Source organism: Colossoma macropomum, unplaced genomic scaffold (genome assembly GCF_904425465.1).
Source record: "Colossoma macropomum unplaced genomic scaffold, Colossoma_macropomum, whole genome shotgun sequence".
Lineage (NCBI taxonomy): Eukaryota > Metazoa > Chordata > Actinopteri > Characiformes > Serrasalmidae > Colossoma > Colossoma macropomum.
The window spans coordinates 24,214,241-24,234,131 of record NW_023494789.1 but is presented as its reverse complement, the minus strand read 5'-3'; the positions used below and the strand labels follow the sequence as shown (position 1 = coordinate 24,234,131).

General features: G+C 38.4%; 1 protein-coding gene across 1 annotated transcript; it reads right to left on the bottom strand.

Annotated features, from left to right (window-relative positions):
- Positions 1-4,757: 4,757 nt before the first annotated feature.
- si:ch211-207j7.2 (mitotic interactor and substrate of PLK1) lies at positions 4,758-17,736 on the bottom strand. The gene is made up of 3 exons (XM_036570625.1): positions 16,424-17,736; positions 9,119-9,192; positions 4,758-6,117 (listed from the first exon to the last, which is right to left on the bottom strand). The coding sequence occupies exons 1-3, from the start codon at positions 17,538-17,540 to the stop codon at positions 6,028-6,030; spliced, it is 1,281 nt and encodes a 426-aa protein (XP_036426518.1). The 5' UTR covers positions 17,541-17,736; the 3' UTR covers positions 4,758-6,027.
- Positions 17,737-19,891: the final 2,155 nt, after the last annotated feature.

The following is a 19,891-nucleotide window of genomic DNA, read 5'->3' as shown; positions in this document are numbered from 1 at the left end:
CTCAACTGATTTGTCAGCATGTCTGTCCTTTTTGAGAGATGCACTGTTCTATAGACGTTTTGGCTGTGAAGCATGTTTTAGCTTTAGCTAGCTGTGGCATACTAATATCACAGGATAGCTGATATTTATTTCTGTCACGTAATTCTGTCACTTTTACCTATAAGACCACATTAAAGGGTTATAGTTTAAATGTTTTATTTTATTTTGCTTAAATGTACTTAAGTGATATAGCTACTTAGCTTGTGGTTACTTTGTCAGTGATTCATTAGCTTCATATGTCTGTGATTAGTTAGTACACTGTGTCTGTAGCTAGCTCTTTCTATGACTAGCTTCATTACTCTGTCTGTAGTCAGCTTACTCTGTAGTTAAACTGTAGTTAGCTTACTCTTTCTGTGGGTAGTTATAGCTTCCTCAGCCTAAAGTTAGCTTTATTTCATCTGTGTCTAGTTAGCTTACACTGTCTGCAGTTAGTTACACTATCTGTGACTAGTTATCTTACTCTGTCTATAGTTAGCTCACTCGGTCTATAGTTAGCTTACTTTTTCTGTGGCTAGTTAACCCACTATGTCTGTAGCTTACTCTGTCTGTGGTTAGCTTGCTCTGGCTGGTTAGCTTACTCTAGTTTACTGTCTCTGGTTAGCTTACTCTGACTAGTTAGCTTACTCTGTCTCTGGTTAGCTTACTCTGGCCATAGATATACATACCTAGGTGCCTGTTGTTCTTTATCTGAAGTGATACGTCTGTGCATCCGCCATGTTGGAACAAATTCACTTGTATTGAAAGATGATGAGTTCTCAGGATTAAATCGGCCACAATTTCCTTATTACTCAACCTATTTTCACCAAATTTATTTTGTTATAATCCTCAGACATAGATTAATCTTGCATGGACTGGTTTTATTTCTTTAATAACTGATCATGCTAATTAGCTGTCCAGTCAGTCTGCACCTGACGTTAAAAGCAGAGTTTAGTTCGAGCTCCGGTAGAAACATAATCTCACACACCAGCAAATCCATCAATGTGTGAATCACTTCTAATCTTAATACACATAAAAATAAATGAAACCCCCCAAAACACAGTAAGAAGGACAAAGCTGAAGTTCTGGCTATTCGCCGGCTTCTTGTTCGAATTTTCCTGTTCCACCTTAAATGGTGCAGCAGTCACTTATTGGTGCCAGAAGCTGCACCATTGAAGGTGTAACGGAAAAAAATCGAACAAGAAGCTGGGAAATAAGAATCTGACTTCAGGTTTGTGTAAGAAGGTGCTAACGTTAATCTGTTATAAATATCTACACGGATTAAGGAATGCTATAGTTCACCCAGCTACAAAGCATTAACCATCATTGTAAATAAATAACTACTACATAAAGTTAAGATCCCCTGAATAGACTACTAAATGAAAGAAGCTTAATATAAAACCAGAGGAAAAACAATCACATCAACAGGTTCTTTGTGCATCACCCACCACACAACCATATCTGCACATAAACATCACACAAGCACTATGTATCACACAAACATGAGCATGGATTGTGTGTTCCCTCCCTTTCTGAGTGTAATATTCTTGAAATAGTATATTTTTGCATAGTATCTTCCTTAAACTGCGGCTCTGTAATGGTACTAAATGCAGTCCAGCAGCGATGTTGACTGCCCCAAAATGGCGACGCTGTTGACGTGCCTGACTGGACCCAACACGACATCTAGGTATGTATATCTATGACTCTGGCTAGTTAGCTTACTCTGGCTCATTAGCTCTCTCAATCTGCAGTTAGCTTACCCTGTCTGTAGTTAACGTACTCTGTTTGTAGTTACCCTGTCTGTAGTTAGCATACTTTGTCTGTAGTTAGCTTACTGTTTATGGTTATCTTTCTCTATCTTGAAAAAAACAGAGCAGAATAAGGTCTATTCTGCTGTAACAAAATAATGTAAGATTATAGTAAAATTAATAAAATTCTTTAAAATCATAAAAAACACTTCAGATATGTCATTAATCCTTTTTATGTTTAGAATGTATATTTACTGACTACATAATTTCTAATAATGAACATGATGAAAACAAATTAAACAAGCAAGATTCAACAAATGGGTCATGATGGCTGAATGACCCCCCAAGGCTGGGCCTGGACATTTCTCCTTGTTTTTCCCAGCTATTTCTCTAGCTAATCAGACGTAATCATCTGGACTGAAACTGTTGGTGATAAGAACGCTGGGCAATAAAGCAGTTTACGGCTCGGGCAGGGCAGACAGAGATGAGGCAGAGATGAGTCTGGCCAGCTGGAGTGTTTGGCTGTAAATTTAGCTCAGGATGGTACAGTTTGTTCAGGGTTTGGGGCGGATAAAAGAGCCTTACAGCTCGCCCTGCATCATACAGCTGATTTGAACCCAATGCAAATGATTCTGCTGCCACTATCAGCTCTGAAGTCCTTTTACTTTTAATCTGCTGCAGGCTGCGGCCTCTGTCCTGACTATTTTACTCTCTAAACTGCTTTTTATGAGAGCTCCATGTTTTATTTTCTAAAACTGAATGAGCAAAACTATTTTTGGTTCCTGAGTTTACAATTGCGGTTAACTTTGGTATTAGACTAAGAAAACTACTACATATAGACACATAAATACAGTACATATGGGACATGTTATTACATATACTTACATATCATTGCTGTTGGAACAAAATCTCATATCACCAAAAGGGTAACTTTACAGGAGAAGGAAAAACATTCTTGTGGAACTTCATGGACTTTTTTCCAAGTAATTTTGGACCATTTCTGTTAGTCCGTTCATCATAAAATTTTAACACAATATGAAGGAGTTATCAAATTATGCCAAAAAGTAAAAAATGACAAAAATGGAGGTTCAATACATACATATAGGAAATTACATTTTTGCAAATAGATATATATTTGTATGTATGTATGTATTTAACTGCCAGTTCTGACCAATTATGAACACGTGTGTTTGGTGGGGTTGATAAGGTGCTGCTGGCTCATTTGCGATTCCCTGCTCCTATGCTGCCTGTGATGACTCCTTAAGACCATAGCTGATGAATAATTAACAGTAGATTGGAGGGCTGTATAAGCCAGTCTTGCTGGATTGCGTCACCGAAGATGTTTTTCCTGGGAGCTTCCCAACTCCACCCATCGTCTCCATAGAGACCCATTCAAAAGCTCACCGGTGTGCAGCTGAGTCAGGAGAGCTGCTGCCGTGGAGATGATTCAGTTGAATACAAGTCATTAAAACCCCAATGTTTCCCTGTGATTTAAGTACAGTGATGTTTTATCCATCTCTCTCATCACATTCTTTAAAAAGCTGTTTAACACGAATAGATTTTTATAAAAGAGAAAATATTTAGTAATCTCATATGTTAATGGCTTCAGTGGGTTGATAAAGAAAATATTAGCTACCCTGTCTGTAGTTAGCTGACCATGGCCGTGTCTGAAACAGTCCCCTAACCCTTACATTAGAAAATCTCTGTAAAGAACACTATTCATCGAGTCTTTTGAGGTAAATGTATTGCTGCCTTGTCCCATTTTATTAGTTGGCCTTCACCAGAGTTTATTACAGTACAACAGTTATCATGGTCAAAATACAGGAAACGGGAACTGCCCCTCCTTTTCGTGCCATAGATTAAAAACATTGGATATTTTAATGATATCTTGACCGTCAAACAGAAAATGTCCCCAGTTTTCATTTCAGAAACCTTATCATTACTGTGACATAAACATCCTGCCGTGCATTATGGGTATCACCTATCCGCTAGGGCACATCAGTTGTACACTACTTATCGCGGTGCATTGTGGGACTGTTTGAATGCAGTTAGCTCTAGGCTAGTTACTTTGGTCTGTCTGTGGCTAGTTAGCTTACTGTGGTTAGTTGGCTTCCCCTGTCTGTGGCTAGGTAGCTTACTCTGTGGCTGGTAAGCGGCTAGTGTAAGACTCTGTCTTGCTTACCGAAAAAGGACTTGAGTAAATAGTTTAAATTCCAGTTGATCTGCTTACAGAAAGATAAAAGCTAACAGTTTCAAAGCTAACCCATTAGTTTTGAATCTTAGCTTACATTAGTGAATTAGCTAACAGGCACAACGCAAGAAATTATAAGCTACAGCTTTATATTTAATAACAATGTAGAGCATATTACAGGGTTGAGATAAAAACAAAATACTAAAAGAAAACAATAGTTGGCAAAGATTAGCATAGTTAGCCAGCTGCTTCCTCCATTTGTAAGTTGTTTTTTACTCTGTAACTGTTATGAAATGTTCAGACTTATTATTATTTAGTATGTACACAGAAAACAATGCTAATTCAAGTTATAGGGTGAGGAATGGACGTCTGGACCCAGCATAAAAAATACAATAATTAATACTTTAATAGAAAAAAAAGGGAAAAATGTACTCAGGATGTAATCTGATATTTGATTGCTCTCATGGTGCTGAGTCAGACGGGTAGTCATGACTAAAGCACATGTTTTAGTAGAAAAAAACTCTATTATGCCACAGAGGAATTATGAAATCGAGCTGGAATGCTGTGAGGAGGACTCTATTGTGTTTTCTGTTTTAAACCTGCTCAGGTAAAACAAAGACCTGAATACGTACCATTCCCTGACCTCAGAACACCATCCTTCAGCAATGTCCACTGACAATAGGGCTGTTTGGTGTTGGTGTGTGGGTGTTGTCTCTCTTATGACTCACCGATGACTCCAACTCACCTATTTAAATTACTTTTTATGGTGGCATTCAAATCAAAAAGGCAGGTTCACAAGCAGATCATTAAAAAGACTGTCTTTATTTCCATGGCATTTGTTCACTCAGCTGTTCTACTGAGCAATGCTACATTCATCTGATTTTTTGCTGATTATTCTATGTAAATATGCATCGATTTTGGCCTGATTGAATCGATTATACTTAATTATAATAATATACAATGGAGTACATGTTCATTTTTTTGGGCCAAAGTGAAATTCTTTAAAAAATATTAATAATAAGTTTATATTTATATATAATATATATCTATATTTATTATATTTATATTATTGTCTATATTCAACTACTTCGTGGTTCAGTGTAGTTTTAAATAATTCGCAACTGTACCAAAATAATCAAATCATACTGAAATTTGACATTTCTTGATGCACTGAATCATTACTGAAAGAACAGTAATTGAATCGATTTTATAATCGATGAGAAGTTAATAATATCATTGACTTGTCAGAGAGTGTTTGAGGTTAATTAGCATAATAAATTTACATTCTACCTATAATACATACCACTGAGATTGTGCGTCGTTTAATAGTTGACAACATGCCTAAAGGAAGCCGCTACTGCCTATAGAAAAATAAATAGCAATTTTACGCACAATGTGTTCAACTATTGATTTCCAAAGCCAATTTATTTTTCCCTGTGTACATTTTGCAAACCAAATTGGTGCCAAAAGAGGCTCAGATAAAAAATAATTCCGCAGAATTGCAGTCTGTTAGTTTTGGACTCAATGTGAAAGATAGCATTAATGTACATATGTTTGTTTTCTTGATAGTCCTTTATGATGTCAGTTCAATGCCCAGGGGTGCTAACTTACATTTAGCAAAGTTCCTTTTTTACTACTTAATGACCTCGTAACTTTGACATTAGAGCGAAAATGTACACAGAAAAAAAACATATCAGCATTGAAAGACTGTTGTTTACCACAAAGTGTAGAAATTTCATAAAGCAAATAAGCTCACACCCAGCGCTCATCCAGACACTAATGGCTAACTAAAGAATAATGGCATGTTTATCAAGCATTAATTCAATTCTTCCAGCTCTGTCTGCTCTCCTCCTGCAGCTGCTGGTCAGTTCAGTGTCCACAGTCCTCTCTCTGTCAGAGTCCAGTGTGTTTACACTTGTTCTTAAGCTCCAGTATTCCAGCATATCAGCTAACATTAGCATATTAGCTTCCAGTGTGTTTCCTTATCTAAACATGCAGCCAATAGGCTTTAAGCTGCGGCAGCTGTTGGAGGCATTTTCTCCCATTGCAGTGGTTTTCCGAGTTGTGCGGTGGTCATTCCTGCTGGTCTCCATGTCCGTTGACCAGGCCATTCTCCCAGCGCTGTAGCAACACATTCTTCTGCCGCTTTGGACTTTTTTGAACCTGCGATCCCAAAAACAACAGCAAAATTTACTCGAAATGTAGTCAAACAGACGTGTTTGGTGTGTGAAGTTTGATTTCTTTAGTTTTAGCACTGGAGCTACAAGGCTAATGTAGCTGGATGTATTAGCAATTAGCAATTGTTGCTAACTTACTGCTAACTGCATGCCTAAATCATCACACACATGTCTCAAAGCATGTGGAGTTGGTAATCTCATAAAAGAGGAACTAATAATAATAATAATAATAATAATAATAAATGACCAGGTTACTAACATTTAACAGTAAAAAGCATCGAATCATTTGCGAGTGAGCACTGAGCAGAGCAGTGAGGCGTCCTCTTTCAGCAGGAAGAGCGGTTCCTGAGAAGATGAGCTTACAGAAAACCACTGATAAAGGCAGATTATAGAGCCAGGTACACAGTGTATTACATGGCTTTTCTGGTTTGACGACAAATAAACAAATAATACAGTGTTGTGTCATTTTCTGTCTTTTGCAAAACAAGCTGTATTTTACACTTTAATACATGTTTTAGGTTATTTTATGACACGTCTAGCCAAACAAGGAGTTTAAATGCAGGCCTGGGATGAATGTTTTTATTTTATAGTGCCAGTTACAGCAGCTAAGGGTGAGCAATAATATGGAAAAATATAACATCACGATACTTTTCATGAGACATGATATGGATCACAATAGACAAAATGCACCAAAACTCTTAATACAATTTTTTTATTCAAAATTTGTTGTGCTACATTCAGGTAAGGATCAGCAGTGCTGGCTGGGCATGTAGAGATCCGGAGCTCAGCCCAGTCCAGCTGTTTTAGGAAACTGTCCCCAGAATTTTTTATTAACCTGTAAAATGAGCAGCTGCTACTTTTTATTCAACATGGTCAGCAAGTCGACAACGGAAACTTATGGAAATTTCTGGCACTCAAACATTTTCTGTCTTACACTCTAATCACACTCCCACTTTTCTTTCTCTCTTTCTCCACCGTGCTGTGCCCTCTTTCTTTCTCTCTTCCACTTTCGCTCTCTATCTCTATCATGCCACACTTTCTTTCTTTCTTACGTTCTTTCTTTCTTTTTTCTTACGTTGTTTCTTTCTCTCTTTTTTCTTTCTTTCTTTCTTTTTCCACTGCACTGTGCTCTTTCTTTCATTCTTTCTCTCTCCCACTCTCCCTCTCTCTCTCTTGCGCCACACCTTCTTCCTTTCTTTCTTTCTTTCTTTCTTTCGTTCTTTCTTTCTTTCTTTTTTCCTTCTTTCCCCACCGCACTGCAATCCCTTTCTTTCATTCTTTCTCTTTCTTTCTGTCTCCCACTCTCCTTCACTGTCTCTCTATCGTGCCACACATTCTTTCTTTTTTTCCATTTTTCTTTTTTCTTTCTTTCTTTCTTTTTATGTTCTTTCTCTCTTTCTTTCTTTCTTTCTCCATCGTGCTATGCTCTCTTTCTTTCATTCTTTCTCTTTCTTTCTCCCTCCCACTCTCCCTGTCTCTCTCTATTGCGCCACACCTTCTTTTGTTCTTTCTTTCTTGCCCCAACTTCAGAGGAGGGCTGAGGGTGCCCCTGTGTACAGTTTTGATGTTCTGTGCTGGTTCTAGAATATTCGGGTCTCAGTCCAGACTGTTTATGCTCTTTATACTCAAACATGCACTCGATCGGGGTTTATTAAGTACACTCAGACAAACATTATGTTTATTATGATAACAACATCAATCACAATAATGAGAAAATATTGTCATATGGCTGTAGTCAGCTCTCTGAAAAAAACCCACAGTGTAGAGTCCAAACTCCTGTCCTCAGAGAATCGTCCACTCAGATGCGCCCAAATAACCTGATTATGCGGTTCTGACGCTGTTTAACACACTGTTATCTATAAACACGGATGCAGTTACAGCCCAGACACACTTCAGTCCATGTTTATAGGTAACAGAATGTCAAACAGTGTCAGAAACTGCATTATCAGCTCTATTATAGAATACTTCAAGAGCCCATATCACTATCACCGTACCTTTCACTCCCCACTGTACACAGTCCAGATATGGAAAGTAAGCTGAATTCAGTCACCTATCCCTTCATCCTACAGCACGTTAGCTCTGGCCATTCACAATGAAGTTATAAGGAGTGTTTCAGCCTGGACTGCTTTTTAAACGAGGGCAGCCAGTTAGAACAGAGCTGATTTACATATATCAGTCTTAAAGGTACAGTAACAAAAAACAAGGAATTAGGTGAGGTTCAAAAATCATGCAGAAGTGAATTATGACAGGTTTTTGTTCTGCACTATTATTATTATAAGTGGAGCTCATGAGAAAAAAAAGAGTGATATGTGGGTTACGGGCCCTTTAAAAACTCAACACAGTTTGAGGCAAATGCTATGCTAATTATGCAAATTGCTGCTGTCAGAACAAAACCTCCTATCTCCATTTTTGTTGTTTTTTTTAGTTTTTGGCATAATCTGAAAATACCTATTACCCTTTACACTGTGTGTAAATTTCATGCTAAATGGACCAAAAGAAATGTCCCAAAATGACAAAAAAAAAGTCTGAAAAAGTCTGGTTCCATTATTTTCCTTCTCCTGTAAAGTTACCATTTTGGAGATACGAGGCACCATATAGCACCAAAAAGGGATCTTCTACTGTAACAAGCTTGACATAATAATTCTAGAGGAATCCTTTTCTGGTGCTGTATAGAACCTTTTTCAAAAAAAGAAAATACACAACATAGAATTCTACTGAATTAACTTTGTTTGCACTGATTCATCAGACTTTTCTAGCAGGTGTTAAACTGACCCTCTGTCTGTTACAGTGAACCCACCCATGGGCTAAACTGGAACACTGCACTTCCCCTCATTTTGGGTGGAACTGTACTGAACGGTAAAAGCTAGAAACAAAGTTTGTAGCAAAGTGTTTGTTTGTAGCAGAGATGTTTATGTTGTTTGTATAAAAACACATAAATGTTGTAAATGTGTTTTGTAAGCGTTGTAGGCGTTGTTAGCGTTGTGTACCTCAGACTGTGCTGTGTGTTCTTCCTGTGGCGGAGGAGGCCACGTCACATCCAGCTTACCAAGAGACTGACGCACTGAAAAGGACAGATGGACAGACAGATGAACAGACAGACAGGTGAGAAAACACATCATACCACACCACATTTAATACAGTTTTCAGACTGTGTAGCAAACAGTATATATATATGTGTGTGTGTGTATATATATATATATATATATATATATATATATATATATATACTTACCATGGGTGGTCTACTAAAGACCAAAATCTGATGGGCTTCAATGTAGAGAATGTTTTTTCCAGATTTACAGCAGTTCATACAATGGCAAACATACATCTTCTTTGTTTGGGTGGATAAACTTATCAAACCTAATGATTAATCCCTCATACCATCAATAGTTTAAAAGTAATGAATTTTGCCCCAATTTTAAGGCCACAGCCACTTTTAAAAGCCTCTATACCTCAGAAACACAATTAAGCACAATTACATAATTCCCTGAAACTATTAAAGTGGGAACTCCACCAGTTTTACAAATTATCTGCATAATTCATTCGTTAGAGTCATTCAGAGCTGTTTGGTGTGAAACGCGCTGTTCTACAGAAACCCAGCCCGAATTGTTTATAGTGTTGGTGATAGGAACCAGACGTCCACCTCTAAAAGCTCCCTCACAGAAAGTTATTACATGAAATGGTTATGAATACACTGTCTGATATCTGTAACATTGTTTTATGATAGTTTTAAGAAGATTTTGGTCTTAAAATCCATTCATGGTGGAGGAATACATAATTTGCAGGGCGCTATGAGGCAAAATAATCCCCAAAGAAAACTTATTTCAGATTTTCCACTATTTTCCCCATCATCAACATTCCATATAAACTCAGAAGACACATGTCGGTTCACTGGTGGTTTTGGATAGTAAATAAAATGTCTATATTTGTGTTGTGGTCATGGCGCGCCCTGGTTCCTATCACTACCACTGTAAAGAAATCTGAACCATTTCGCACCAAACCACACAGAGTCACTCTGATTACATCTCACACACTGAATTATGGGGGAATTTTGGAAAGTCAGTGGAATACCTCTTTAGGCCAAGAAGCTTTTTCTGAGATCTTTTTAAACTCTATGTCCTGTGTACAAGCGCTGCTTATCTCTGCTCCAAAGTCCTGCTACTTCTGGGCTGGACGCTTCCATCGAGCAGACGCAGTAAAACTATAAACTCTGTCATGTTTAAAATGTAAACTTTGACCATAGGATCTATTCTTAGTGCTCAAACCGATTCACAAGCATCATCAAGGCCATGAATTTTACATGAACGTTTAATATTTACTTTGTTTTAAATACATAGGTGAATGACAGACGTTCTGTTATTAAATGGGTTTCAAAAAATACATTCTAGGCCAAAATCTTCTCAAAACTATCAGAAAACAATGTCTCAGACATCAGGCAATGTATTCATAACCATTTAATGCAATAACTTTCTGTAAGGGGGCTTCTAGAGATGTTAAACTCCACTGAACCACTGAATAGCTAACCATTAAAATACGAAAAATCTGCAGAGCTCCTCTTTAATTCTGAGTCACTATGGTCAGTATACTTCTAGGTATACATCAGGCTTCTAAGAAAGCAGAAATGAAAAATATCATTGTTTTGCTTTGTTTCCGTATTCCTAGAAGATCTAGATGCAGAGAGTTCAGAGTAAACAGAAGCTGATTTTACAGTAAAACTATCGAAGGAGTTCAGTCTGAAGAGCTGACTCACACAGGCAAAACAGATGGAGATAAATATCACTGTATAAAATTTTAGGGGTTTTAACTGTAAAAAGTAAGTGTCTGGGCTGCTTTTAAATTTTGAGTTATTTGAACTTCCAATAATAAGTTGAAAGAGCATAAAACACAGATTTTTGTTCCTATTTGAAATTCAATTTTCTCTAAATTTTAAGGCAGCTGAACACTAACTTTATAAGTTAAAACAAGAATTTTTATTGTGTAGCCAAGAAATAACACTGTAAAAAATGTAGCTTTTAAACCTATACATGTAAGGGACCAATTTTAATTTTTGAGTTGATTGAACTAATATTAAGTTAATAAAAGAATAATTTCTGTTTTAAATGGGTAACTTATTATAAGTTAAATGAACTAACAAATCAAGTTAACCTGGTTACTTACATTTTAAAGTTTATAAGCTGCATTTTTTACAGTGAATAGACAAAAATCTAATTCCCCTGGTGTCCCCGCGTACACCAAATGCAGTTGAGTAGTAAATCAGCCAAGACATGTCTGCAGTTTACTTCTTTAGTTTAGCACTGGAGCTATGAGGCTAATGTAGCTAACACACTAGCTTACACACTAACAGCATTCCTAAATGATCTCACACTCACCCCAAACTGTGCAGAGTTGTTCAGTAATCTCCAATGGACTAAAGAGCTACTGTGTTATTTTACAGTCTGAAGCACTACAGCTGTTTATTAAACCTGGAGTGGCTGCTGTTTCATAGCTATCTAGCTAGCTAACGGAAGGTATTGTGCTAGCTGGGTAGCATGGAGTAAAAATTTTGCATTGGAACGTCTTTCTGTGAGGAAAATATGAATTTACTCAAAGTAATTACTTCATACGTTTTCCAATTATCAACTTATTCACTCTTTCTAAAGTTATTTTCTTTATTTACACGTGTTTTGAAGTGAGTTAGCACTACAGCAGCAGCTCTTTTATCTGCATTTTCACTGTTCTCATCAGCTCACTGCTAGCATCAGCGCAGTGTTTCTGCATTGTGAGTTGTTCAGTAATCTCTAAGGCTTTGTTCACACAGCAGGTAAAAGTGGCCCAGATCTGATTTCTCTTTATATGTGACACAGATGTGTGTCAGTGTGAACAACAAAAACACACTAAATCTGCAACTTTGAGCTCCGATTTGGGATATTTTATATATTTTTCATATGTATATTTCATATACTCTGTATGAACAGTCAGATCAGAATTAATGCAACGTTTACGTCAATCCAACTTGACATTAATCACAATCCTGAAAAACACAGCACAGACCAGCATGAATTCCATATGGGCTAAACTGGTTTATGCTGGTCTAGTGCTGGTTTAGTTGATCTTCCAGCATGCCCATACCGGTTTCCTAGCATACCAGCATATGCTGGTCTATGCTAGTTTTTCTAGCAGGGAATGTCATGCTGCCGAGAAGGAAAGATGGACGACTGCAGTGAGGGAGGACTATGGTGGGATAGTGAGGTAACAGACCTCAAACATTTGCGGTGATGCTTCTGTACAAACAGAATTAGAAGGCACTTATTGCAACCCAGTGTGCAAAATACTCCCTGGTATTTGGAGGGTCTCATGTTGACTAACTCAGCAGCGCTTATGCTAGCTCCAATGGCAACAAAATGTTTATTTTATCAGTTCTTCTTCTGTGAATGCTCTGTTCTATTACGGTGATGCGCTCTTCCTCACATTAACTGAGATCTTACTCATCTCCTCTTCAGTCTTCAGTGTGAGAAATGAGGAACAGTCACTCTTTACACCAAACTCTTGGGAAAGTGGGCAAGTTTTCAGATTTACAGTTATGCTGCAGCACATTGTAGTGTTTTTCAGAGGTATAAGTTTTTTCAGAGAATAGTTACAGTTGCTAAGCTATGAAGACCAACTGGGTTAACCACTCTGCTACAGCGGCACACTGAGGCAGATTAGTGGTGCAATTGTAGTTAGCTAAGAATATTAAACAGAGAGTTCCCCATTCATGGTTCTCAGAGCCCCCCCAGAATTTTGATTTTGAGATATTCAGGGAGTCCAAGAGGTTAATTAGGGGCTTCTGGACCCGCCAGGACCCCCTGTATTTTGCAACTTGCCGCACCTGCTTCATGTTCAAAGAGGTTTGGAAAGAAATGGCCAAATGAGGCCAGAGGAGAACGAGACTACAGTGTCAAAGAAAAGTTAAAAGTCTGAAATCCGGGAGTCGCTGATATTGTTGATTCCATTTTGATTGTTTACCTCTGGATGAGCGCTCCATTCATCTTCATCACTTTTACTTATATAGGCTTTTCCATGCTCAAGGGTGCTTTACAGCCAGAAGTATTGTTCTTTTGTGAATGTGGGTCAGTTTAGGAATGCGATCTGTTCAGACTAAAGTTGGATATTGATCACAATAAAAAGATACTGTAAACAGCCTAACAAAAAACAGATGAGAGTGAGAGAGATTTGGGCCACTTTCAACTTCAGCCTAACAGACTTGATTATGTAGTTTCTGACACTGTATGACTCACTGTTATCTATAAACACTGACCAAGCTACTGCTTTTAGCTATGTTACATACTTTTGTCCAGTAGTGCTAATTGGTGGGGTAGGCTTGCGCTACTTAGCAATTAGCTTCGTAGCTCAAGTGATAAAATTAAAAAAGGAAATTTCAACACTAAATATGTCTTAAATGGACGACTGCATTTGGGAAAAGGAGGAGTTAACTAAGCTAATGCTTATAGAGGGGTGTTCATGTTTGTGAGTGTTCTCTGAATGAAAGTCAGCTAGCTTAGCTAACACTGTAAGAGGAACCACATTGTTTGGCTAATTGTTTATTTTTTGATAAGTTTGTTTGTTGTGTTTCTAGATTGCATAACTTGCATTACTTAGCTATTACCCTTGTAGCTTGGGCACTAATGAACACCCAGTGTGTGTATATTTATCTGTATGTAGCCTCCTGTAATGTGTAGTTTTGGCTGTTTTCTGTCCTAAAAGTTTGGGGTCATGGCGCTGGACATATTGTTGCATAATGGGCTGAATCAAAGCATAATAAAAGAATATTTTTCTCTGGTTTATGATTAATCCTAATCTAGACTCCTTTAAAGCCGATTCTCTGTTTGGAAATCCTGGAGTTCCTGGGCCAAACCTGTGCTGCCGTGTTGTTTATTTTTCCCTCAGTAATTATGGTCTGTGCTGTAATGACCTCAGTGTCCTGACGGCTAAAACCTGTATTTACAGTCACCTGATCTGCAGATTGAGCTGGACACAAACACGTGCAGCGCTGCCTCGGCATTGACACAGCGAGGAGTTTGAACCTTTTACAAAACATGGATGCGTCATTTTAGAACCCCACAGTCTTAAAAAAGTTCTTCAAGGGTTCTTTAGTAAACGCAATGCTTCTATATAGAACTATAAACACTCGAAATAGTTCTTTGCATGGTGAAATGGTTCTTCAGATTGATGGAGAATGTGTTGGTTCTATATAGCCCCAAAAAGGGTTCTGCTATTGTAATGATGTCAAGCTTGTAACAACAGAAGAACTCATTTTTGAGGCTATACAGAACCAACACATTCTTCATTAATCTGAAGAACCATTTTGCCATGCAAATGAGTGTTACTGGCTCTATATAGAACCATTGTCTTTACTAAAGAACACTTGAAGAATCATTTTTTTAAGAGAGTAGTAATTTTTGTTTGTATTAATTTCTTTAGGTTCTAGATAGTGTTAAGTGACTTCTGGATGTTTTTATTTAAGACCTAAAAGGAATTTAATAAGTCAGTAATACTTAAAGAGGTGTTCTAGATGTTGTAAAGCCCTAAATCAGACCTTAAAGCCGGTCTGCATTACAGATTCAGCATCTATTCGTATTTTTTGGTTGCTAAAAGATTTAATAGTTTACTGATATGTCATCACATGTTCCACCCAAGAGTTCAGAGGCTAAAACTGCACTTTGGAACATGCAGCACATCTTGTAACTTATTAAACTTATTTTTAACTCTTACGTAACTGCAATAAAGCAATTCACTAGATTCCACCTAGAACCTGTTAGAATCAATGCTGTCAAATATGAATACTTTGTAAATTTAGGTGATTAATTTATGTGCAATAATTTGCACAACAAGGTCTTAAAGTCATTAGAGTGAATCAATACTGTTGATTAGTGATTTTTAAATAATAGACCTTCAAGTTCATAAGTCATTTATGAGTCTAATTCAGCCTTCACTGAACATAGAACAACAATAATAAACTGTCCTTAAAATTAATATGATTATTATAATTATTCTAAAGGGAGAAATGTTTATCTTACACCCTCCCTAACATACCTCACACTCACTGTTAACTCTTAGGTAACTGCAATGCAGCAGTACACTCGAGACTATCTAGAACCTATAGGAATTAAATGCTGCCAATGTATACATTGTGAATTTAGGTGATTAATGTATGCTCAATATTTTGAATGATATGGTCTTAAGGTGATTATAGTGCATTAATACAACTGATATTGCACTTATTAATGATTTTTAAATAATAGACCTTCAGTAATGAGTAAAGCTTAATGAAGAGTGAATAAACCTTTTATAAGAGTCTAATTCAGGCTTCACTGAACAAAGAACAGCATTAATAACCCCCCGGGATGTGTTCCTAAAATATGTATTATAATTATTCCAATGGGAAAAATGTTTATGTTACACCTCCCCATACACACCCCCAACACACCTGACACTCACTGTTGACTCTTAGGTAACTGCAATAAACTTGAGACTATCTAGAACCTTTTCAAATCAAGTCCTGCCAATTTGTACTAATACATTGTGAATTTTGGTGATTAATTTAAGCTCAATAATTTGCATAACAAGGTCTTAACATGGTTATAGTGCATTAACCCAGCTGACAATGCAATTATTAATAATTTTCACATAACACACTTTCAGTAATAAATAAAATGTAATGCAGAGTTAATGCAAGTCTAATTTAGGCTTCACTGGACAAAGAATAATAATAAACCTCCTTAAAATTAACATTATTATTATAATTATTCTGAAGGGAGAAGTGTTTATCTTACACCCTCCCTAACACACCTGATGCACTCATTTACCTGCACAAACATGCCTAGTCAAAAGTTTGGGGACAGCTCACCTAGTTTTGAAATTTTCTAAGTAATGTTTGATTATCACTGTTACTTTTCAGTGAACTGAATAATAATAAACTCTCTATGAAGGTTTAGTTTATCATGAATCAGTTATGTATATTTATCTTAATGATCATCAAAGTATCTTCCTGGTATGAAGAGCAGGTTTTAAATAATGATTTGACAGTTTTCTTTTCCATACTGTCAATAAAAACTAATATTGAATCTCTTTGGATCCATAGGTGGTTTAAAAACCTAAATGTTTAAGATATAGGGGATAACATGGAAGAGGCCAATGTAGCACTGGCTCAGGTATTTACACGTGATATAATTAAACCTGATTAGGCTTCATTGTGGTCAGTTATTGCTATTTGACTAAGAAAATGTGATAATTTGTATTAAAAAACATTTCAGAAAGTTATCTTCTGACATTACCTGATGTAGTTGTAATTGTGATCGATGTTTTCGCTGGCTGCTCTGCTGCGGTCAGGTTTCTGTGTGTCGACGGGGGATTTGTAGGGGATCTGGCACCCTCGACCTCTGACCCCCGGCCATAAATGCTGGTCCTTTGCTTTCGAAGTTCCTTTTCTCTCTCTCTGGCCTCCCGGATGTCTTGCTGCACTTCCGGCCGCAGAGACAGCGACGATCGCAGCTTAAAGAAAGGGTTTTCATTCAGGGCAGCCGACCGTTCGTCATTATCACTACCTTCATCGCCGTCATCCTGGTTTTGGACTCGTCCGACACAGTAAGGCTTCACGGAGAAAGACCTTCCTGGCCCGTCCACCACAGTCACAGACCTGTTGGTTGGCTTTTCCACCTGGCCAGATGTGTGAGCGACAGGTGAAGGAGTGTTTTCTAGGATGATCACCTGACCTTTGGTACCCTCAGTGAGTCCAGGACCATGGGGTCCGCTGGAGGTCAGGGTCAACCCGCCAACTGTTGAATGGTTACCATTTGGATCCTGAAGAAGATGATCCAAGCTCCATGTGCGTTTCTTGAGGAATCCAGACATCTCATCGACCTGAGTTCCACCATTAGAAATCTCACAGGAGTTAACAGAGGACGGCCTCTTGATCTGGATTTCAGGAGCCTCTTTGGGTTCCTGGAAGGCTTCGAACAGAAGCTTCTTCTCCCGAAGTTGCCTCACAGTACCTTTGTCATAAAATCCAGGCAACCTACCCAGCTGGACAAGAACCTTCTCCCTTTCTGCCTCGGCCCTGATTTCTCTCTGCATTTTGTTCCCAGCAAACTGACGGTCCTTGCCTTCGTTCTTCACAGACTTGAGCGGCAGATCCTGGGAAAGGATCAACTTCCTCATAGGAATTTCCACAAACTCCTTCGCCTTGTCTTCCTTGGGTTTTAGGCCACGGGACCGGCGCAAGCTTTGCTCCCGTTTGATGGCCAAGCGGATCTCCCTCTCAATTGGGGTTTCATTGGGATCTGGAGAGGAAGAGGCTACAGAAGTGGATGAGACATCCGTGGTGCTGTTTGGGGAGAAATCCGCAGAAACCCCACTATCACTCTGACTGTCTTCGAACTGATCCACATCCATTCTGTTAGACCTCTTCGCTTCCTGAGCATCCGTAGGCGTCAACTTCTTTGTTTCTTTCCCAAACTCTTCGTGCCCCACTCTCTCTTCTCGTGTTCACTGTGCTTGAACCTGAAACCGTCTGCTTTCTCTCTCTGTCTGTTTGCTCACTTTCCCTGCCTCCCTCCCTCCACCCTCCTGCTGCCTCTATCAAAGGCTCTTTCACCACAATAGCACCGCAGGTTGGGCTTCCAGGATCCAGATTGGCTCTTTGTTCACTGGCAACCGTCTCTAGGGGTGGAGCAGGTTTGCACACCTGTTGCACTTCCTGTTTCTCAGTGTTTGGAACAGGAATGTGTGCATCTGGCTCCCTCTGGTGCTCTTCAGTGATGAGGCCTCTGGAAGAGCTTCTGGAGAAGGCTGGAGTCAGAGGTTTGGAGCTACTGCTGTCCCTCCTTACCCATTGCTCTCTTGTAGAAGAAAAATCCAGAGGTTTGCAGTCTATCCCTTGCTCTTCGCTATCTTCTGACAGAAACACAATGGAATCTGAGCCCTCAGGAGATTCAGAGTGTTTGTCCACTGGTTTATCTGCTTGAGCTGGCACTGGAGGCCAGTCCTCATCTCTGGATTCATTGTCCATGCCAGTTAGGCTGTTGGGAGGAGGTGGAGGTGGAAAACATTCAGTCCTAGCTTCTGAGAGACTTTCTGCACCTGTCTGCTGTTGTTGAAGAGAAACAGAGTGTGAATCCTCCTCTTGGGCTTGAGGAGCTCTTCCTCTTTCATCTGAGGAGTCAGGCTCTGCATCCATCCACAGCCCGCTCCCCCATTCATCCTGAGACTCCGAGCCCAGTGGACTCCGAAAAGAGTCTGTGTCCATGGTCGTGATAAAACTTCAGGTCTGCCTGAAATATAAAACAAGAGGCAGTTCAGGATCTGTTTTAGAACAGTAGACTTAAAGGGTACCCTGACTGCACATCCTCTATCAATCTTAGCCATATGGCATTTTTGTAACCCACTCATTAAATCCTCATTTATTCATCCTAAATTCCTCATTAATTCCTCATTATTTCATCATTAATTCATCATTAATTTATCAGTGAGCTCAATATACATCCATCATTAACTGTAATGGTATTTAAATGGTCAAACAGTAAACTAAGAAACTAAGCATATTTTATTTATGAAAGAAAAAATGCCTCTGTCAAAAATAAGATGGTACAAAGATGCCAATACAGATACCGCTCTCTTTCTCTCGCTTTATTGACATGACAAATTTACATTTGTATTGTCAAAGCACTACAAAAATGATCTATGTATTAAAAGTTAATAATAAAAAAACAAAAAACAAAACAAAAAGAAATAAAATACAAAACCAAGATTAATCTATAATCGATAATGCATAATGCAACAATTAAGAAGAGAAAGTGTTAAAAATCAATTAATAATATAAAAGTATATGTAATAATAAAACAAAACCTATTGAATATGTGTATGTAGTTTATAACAGGAAAGAGAAGAAAAAAACATTAATTATGAAATATATTTATATGAGTAACAAGGGAAAAAGAGAAGGAAAAAAAGACATCTATATTACATATATACATACATCTCTCTCTCTTTCTCTTTCTCTCTCCCTGTATCTCTCTTTCTCTGTCTTCCTTTTTTCACTCTCTTTCTCTCTCTCTCTGTATCTCTTTCTCTGTCCCTCTCTCTCTGTATCTCTCTTTCTCTCTTTCTTTCTGTGTACCTCTCTCTCTCTCTCTCTCTCTCTCTCCTGTTCAGGTGTGAGTCAGATCCTAAAGTGAGCGCTATAATCTGCTTAGTTCCATCCAAGCCGTGAAGTGCAGGAGGGTCAGAGTGAGCAGGTCCTTAACAGCAGATGGTCTGGAGTGACCTCCCAGTTCACCCAGTTCACCCAGTTTTCCCGGCTCATCCTGCCTCCTCCTGCAGGTTCCCTCCGCTTCCCTATTCTACTGTAACTCCCCTCTGTCTGCTTTAACACACTGCTGTGCTCTGGCTTGGCCTCCTTACAAGAATCGGGAATTCCACCAATTTTTTTACATTTTCCACATGATTAAACAGTTAAGATGTATAAAGAGTCATTCGGAGTGGTTTGGTGTGAAACGTTCTGTTCCAGAGAAACTTACCAATCAGAATTGTTCACAGTGGTAGTGATAGGAACCAGATGTCCATCTCTAAAAGCTCCCTCACAGAAAGTTATTACATGAAATGGATATGAATACCCTGCCTGATGTCTGAGACATTGTTTTGCGATAGTTTTGAGAACTTAAAATCTATTCATGGTGGAGGGATACATGCAGGGTGCTGTGTCCTCAAAGAAAACTTATTATTTTCCACTATTTTCCCATCATCAA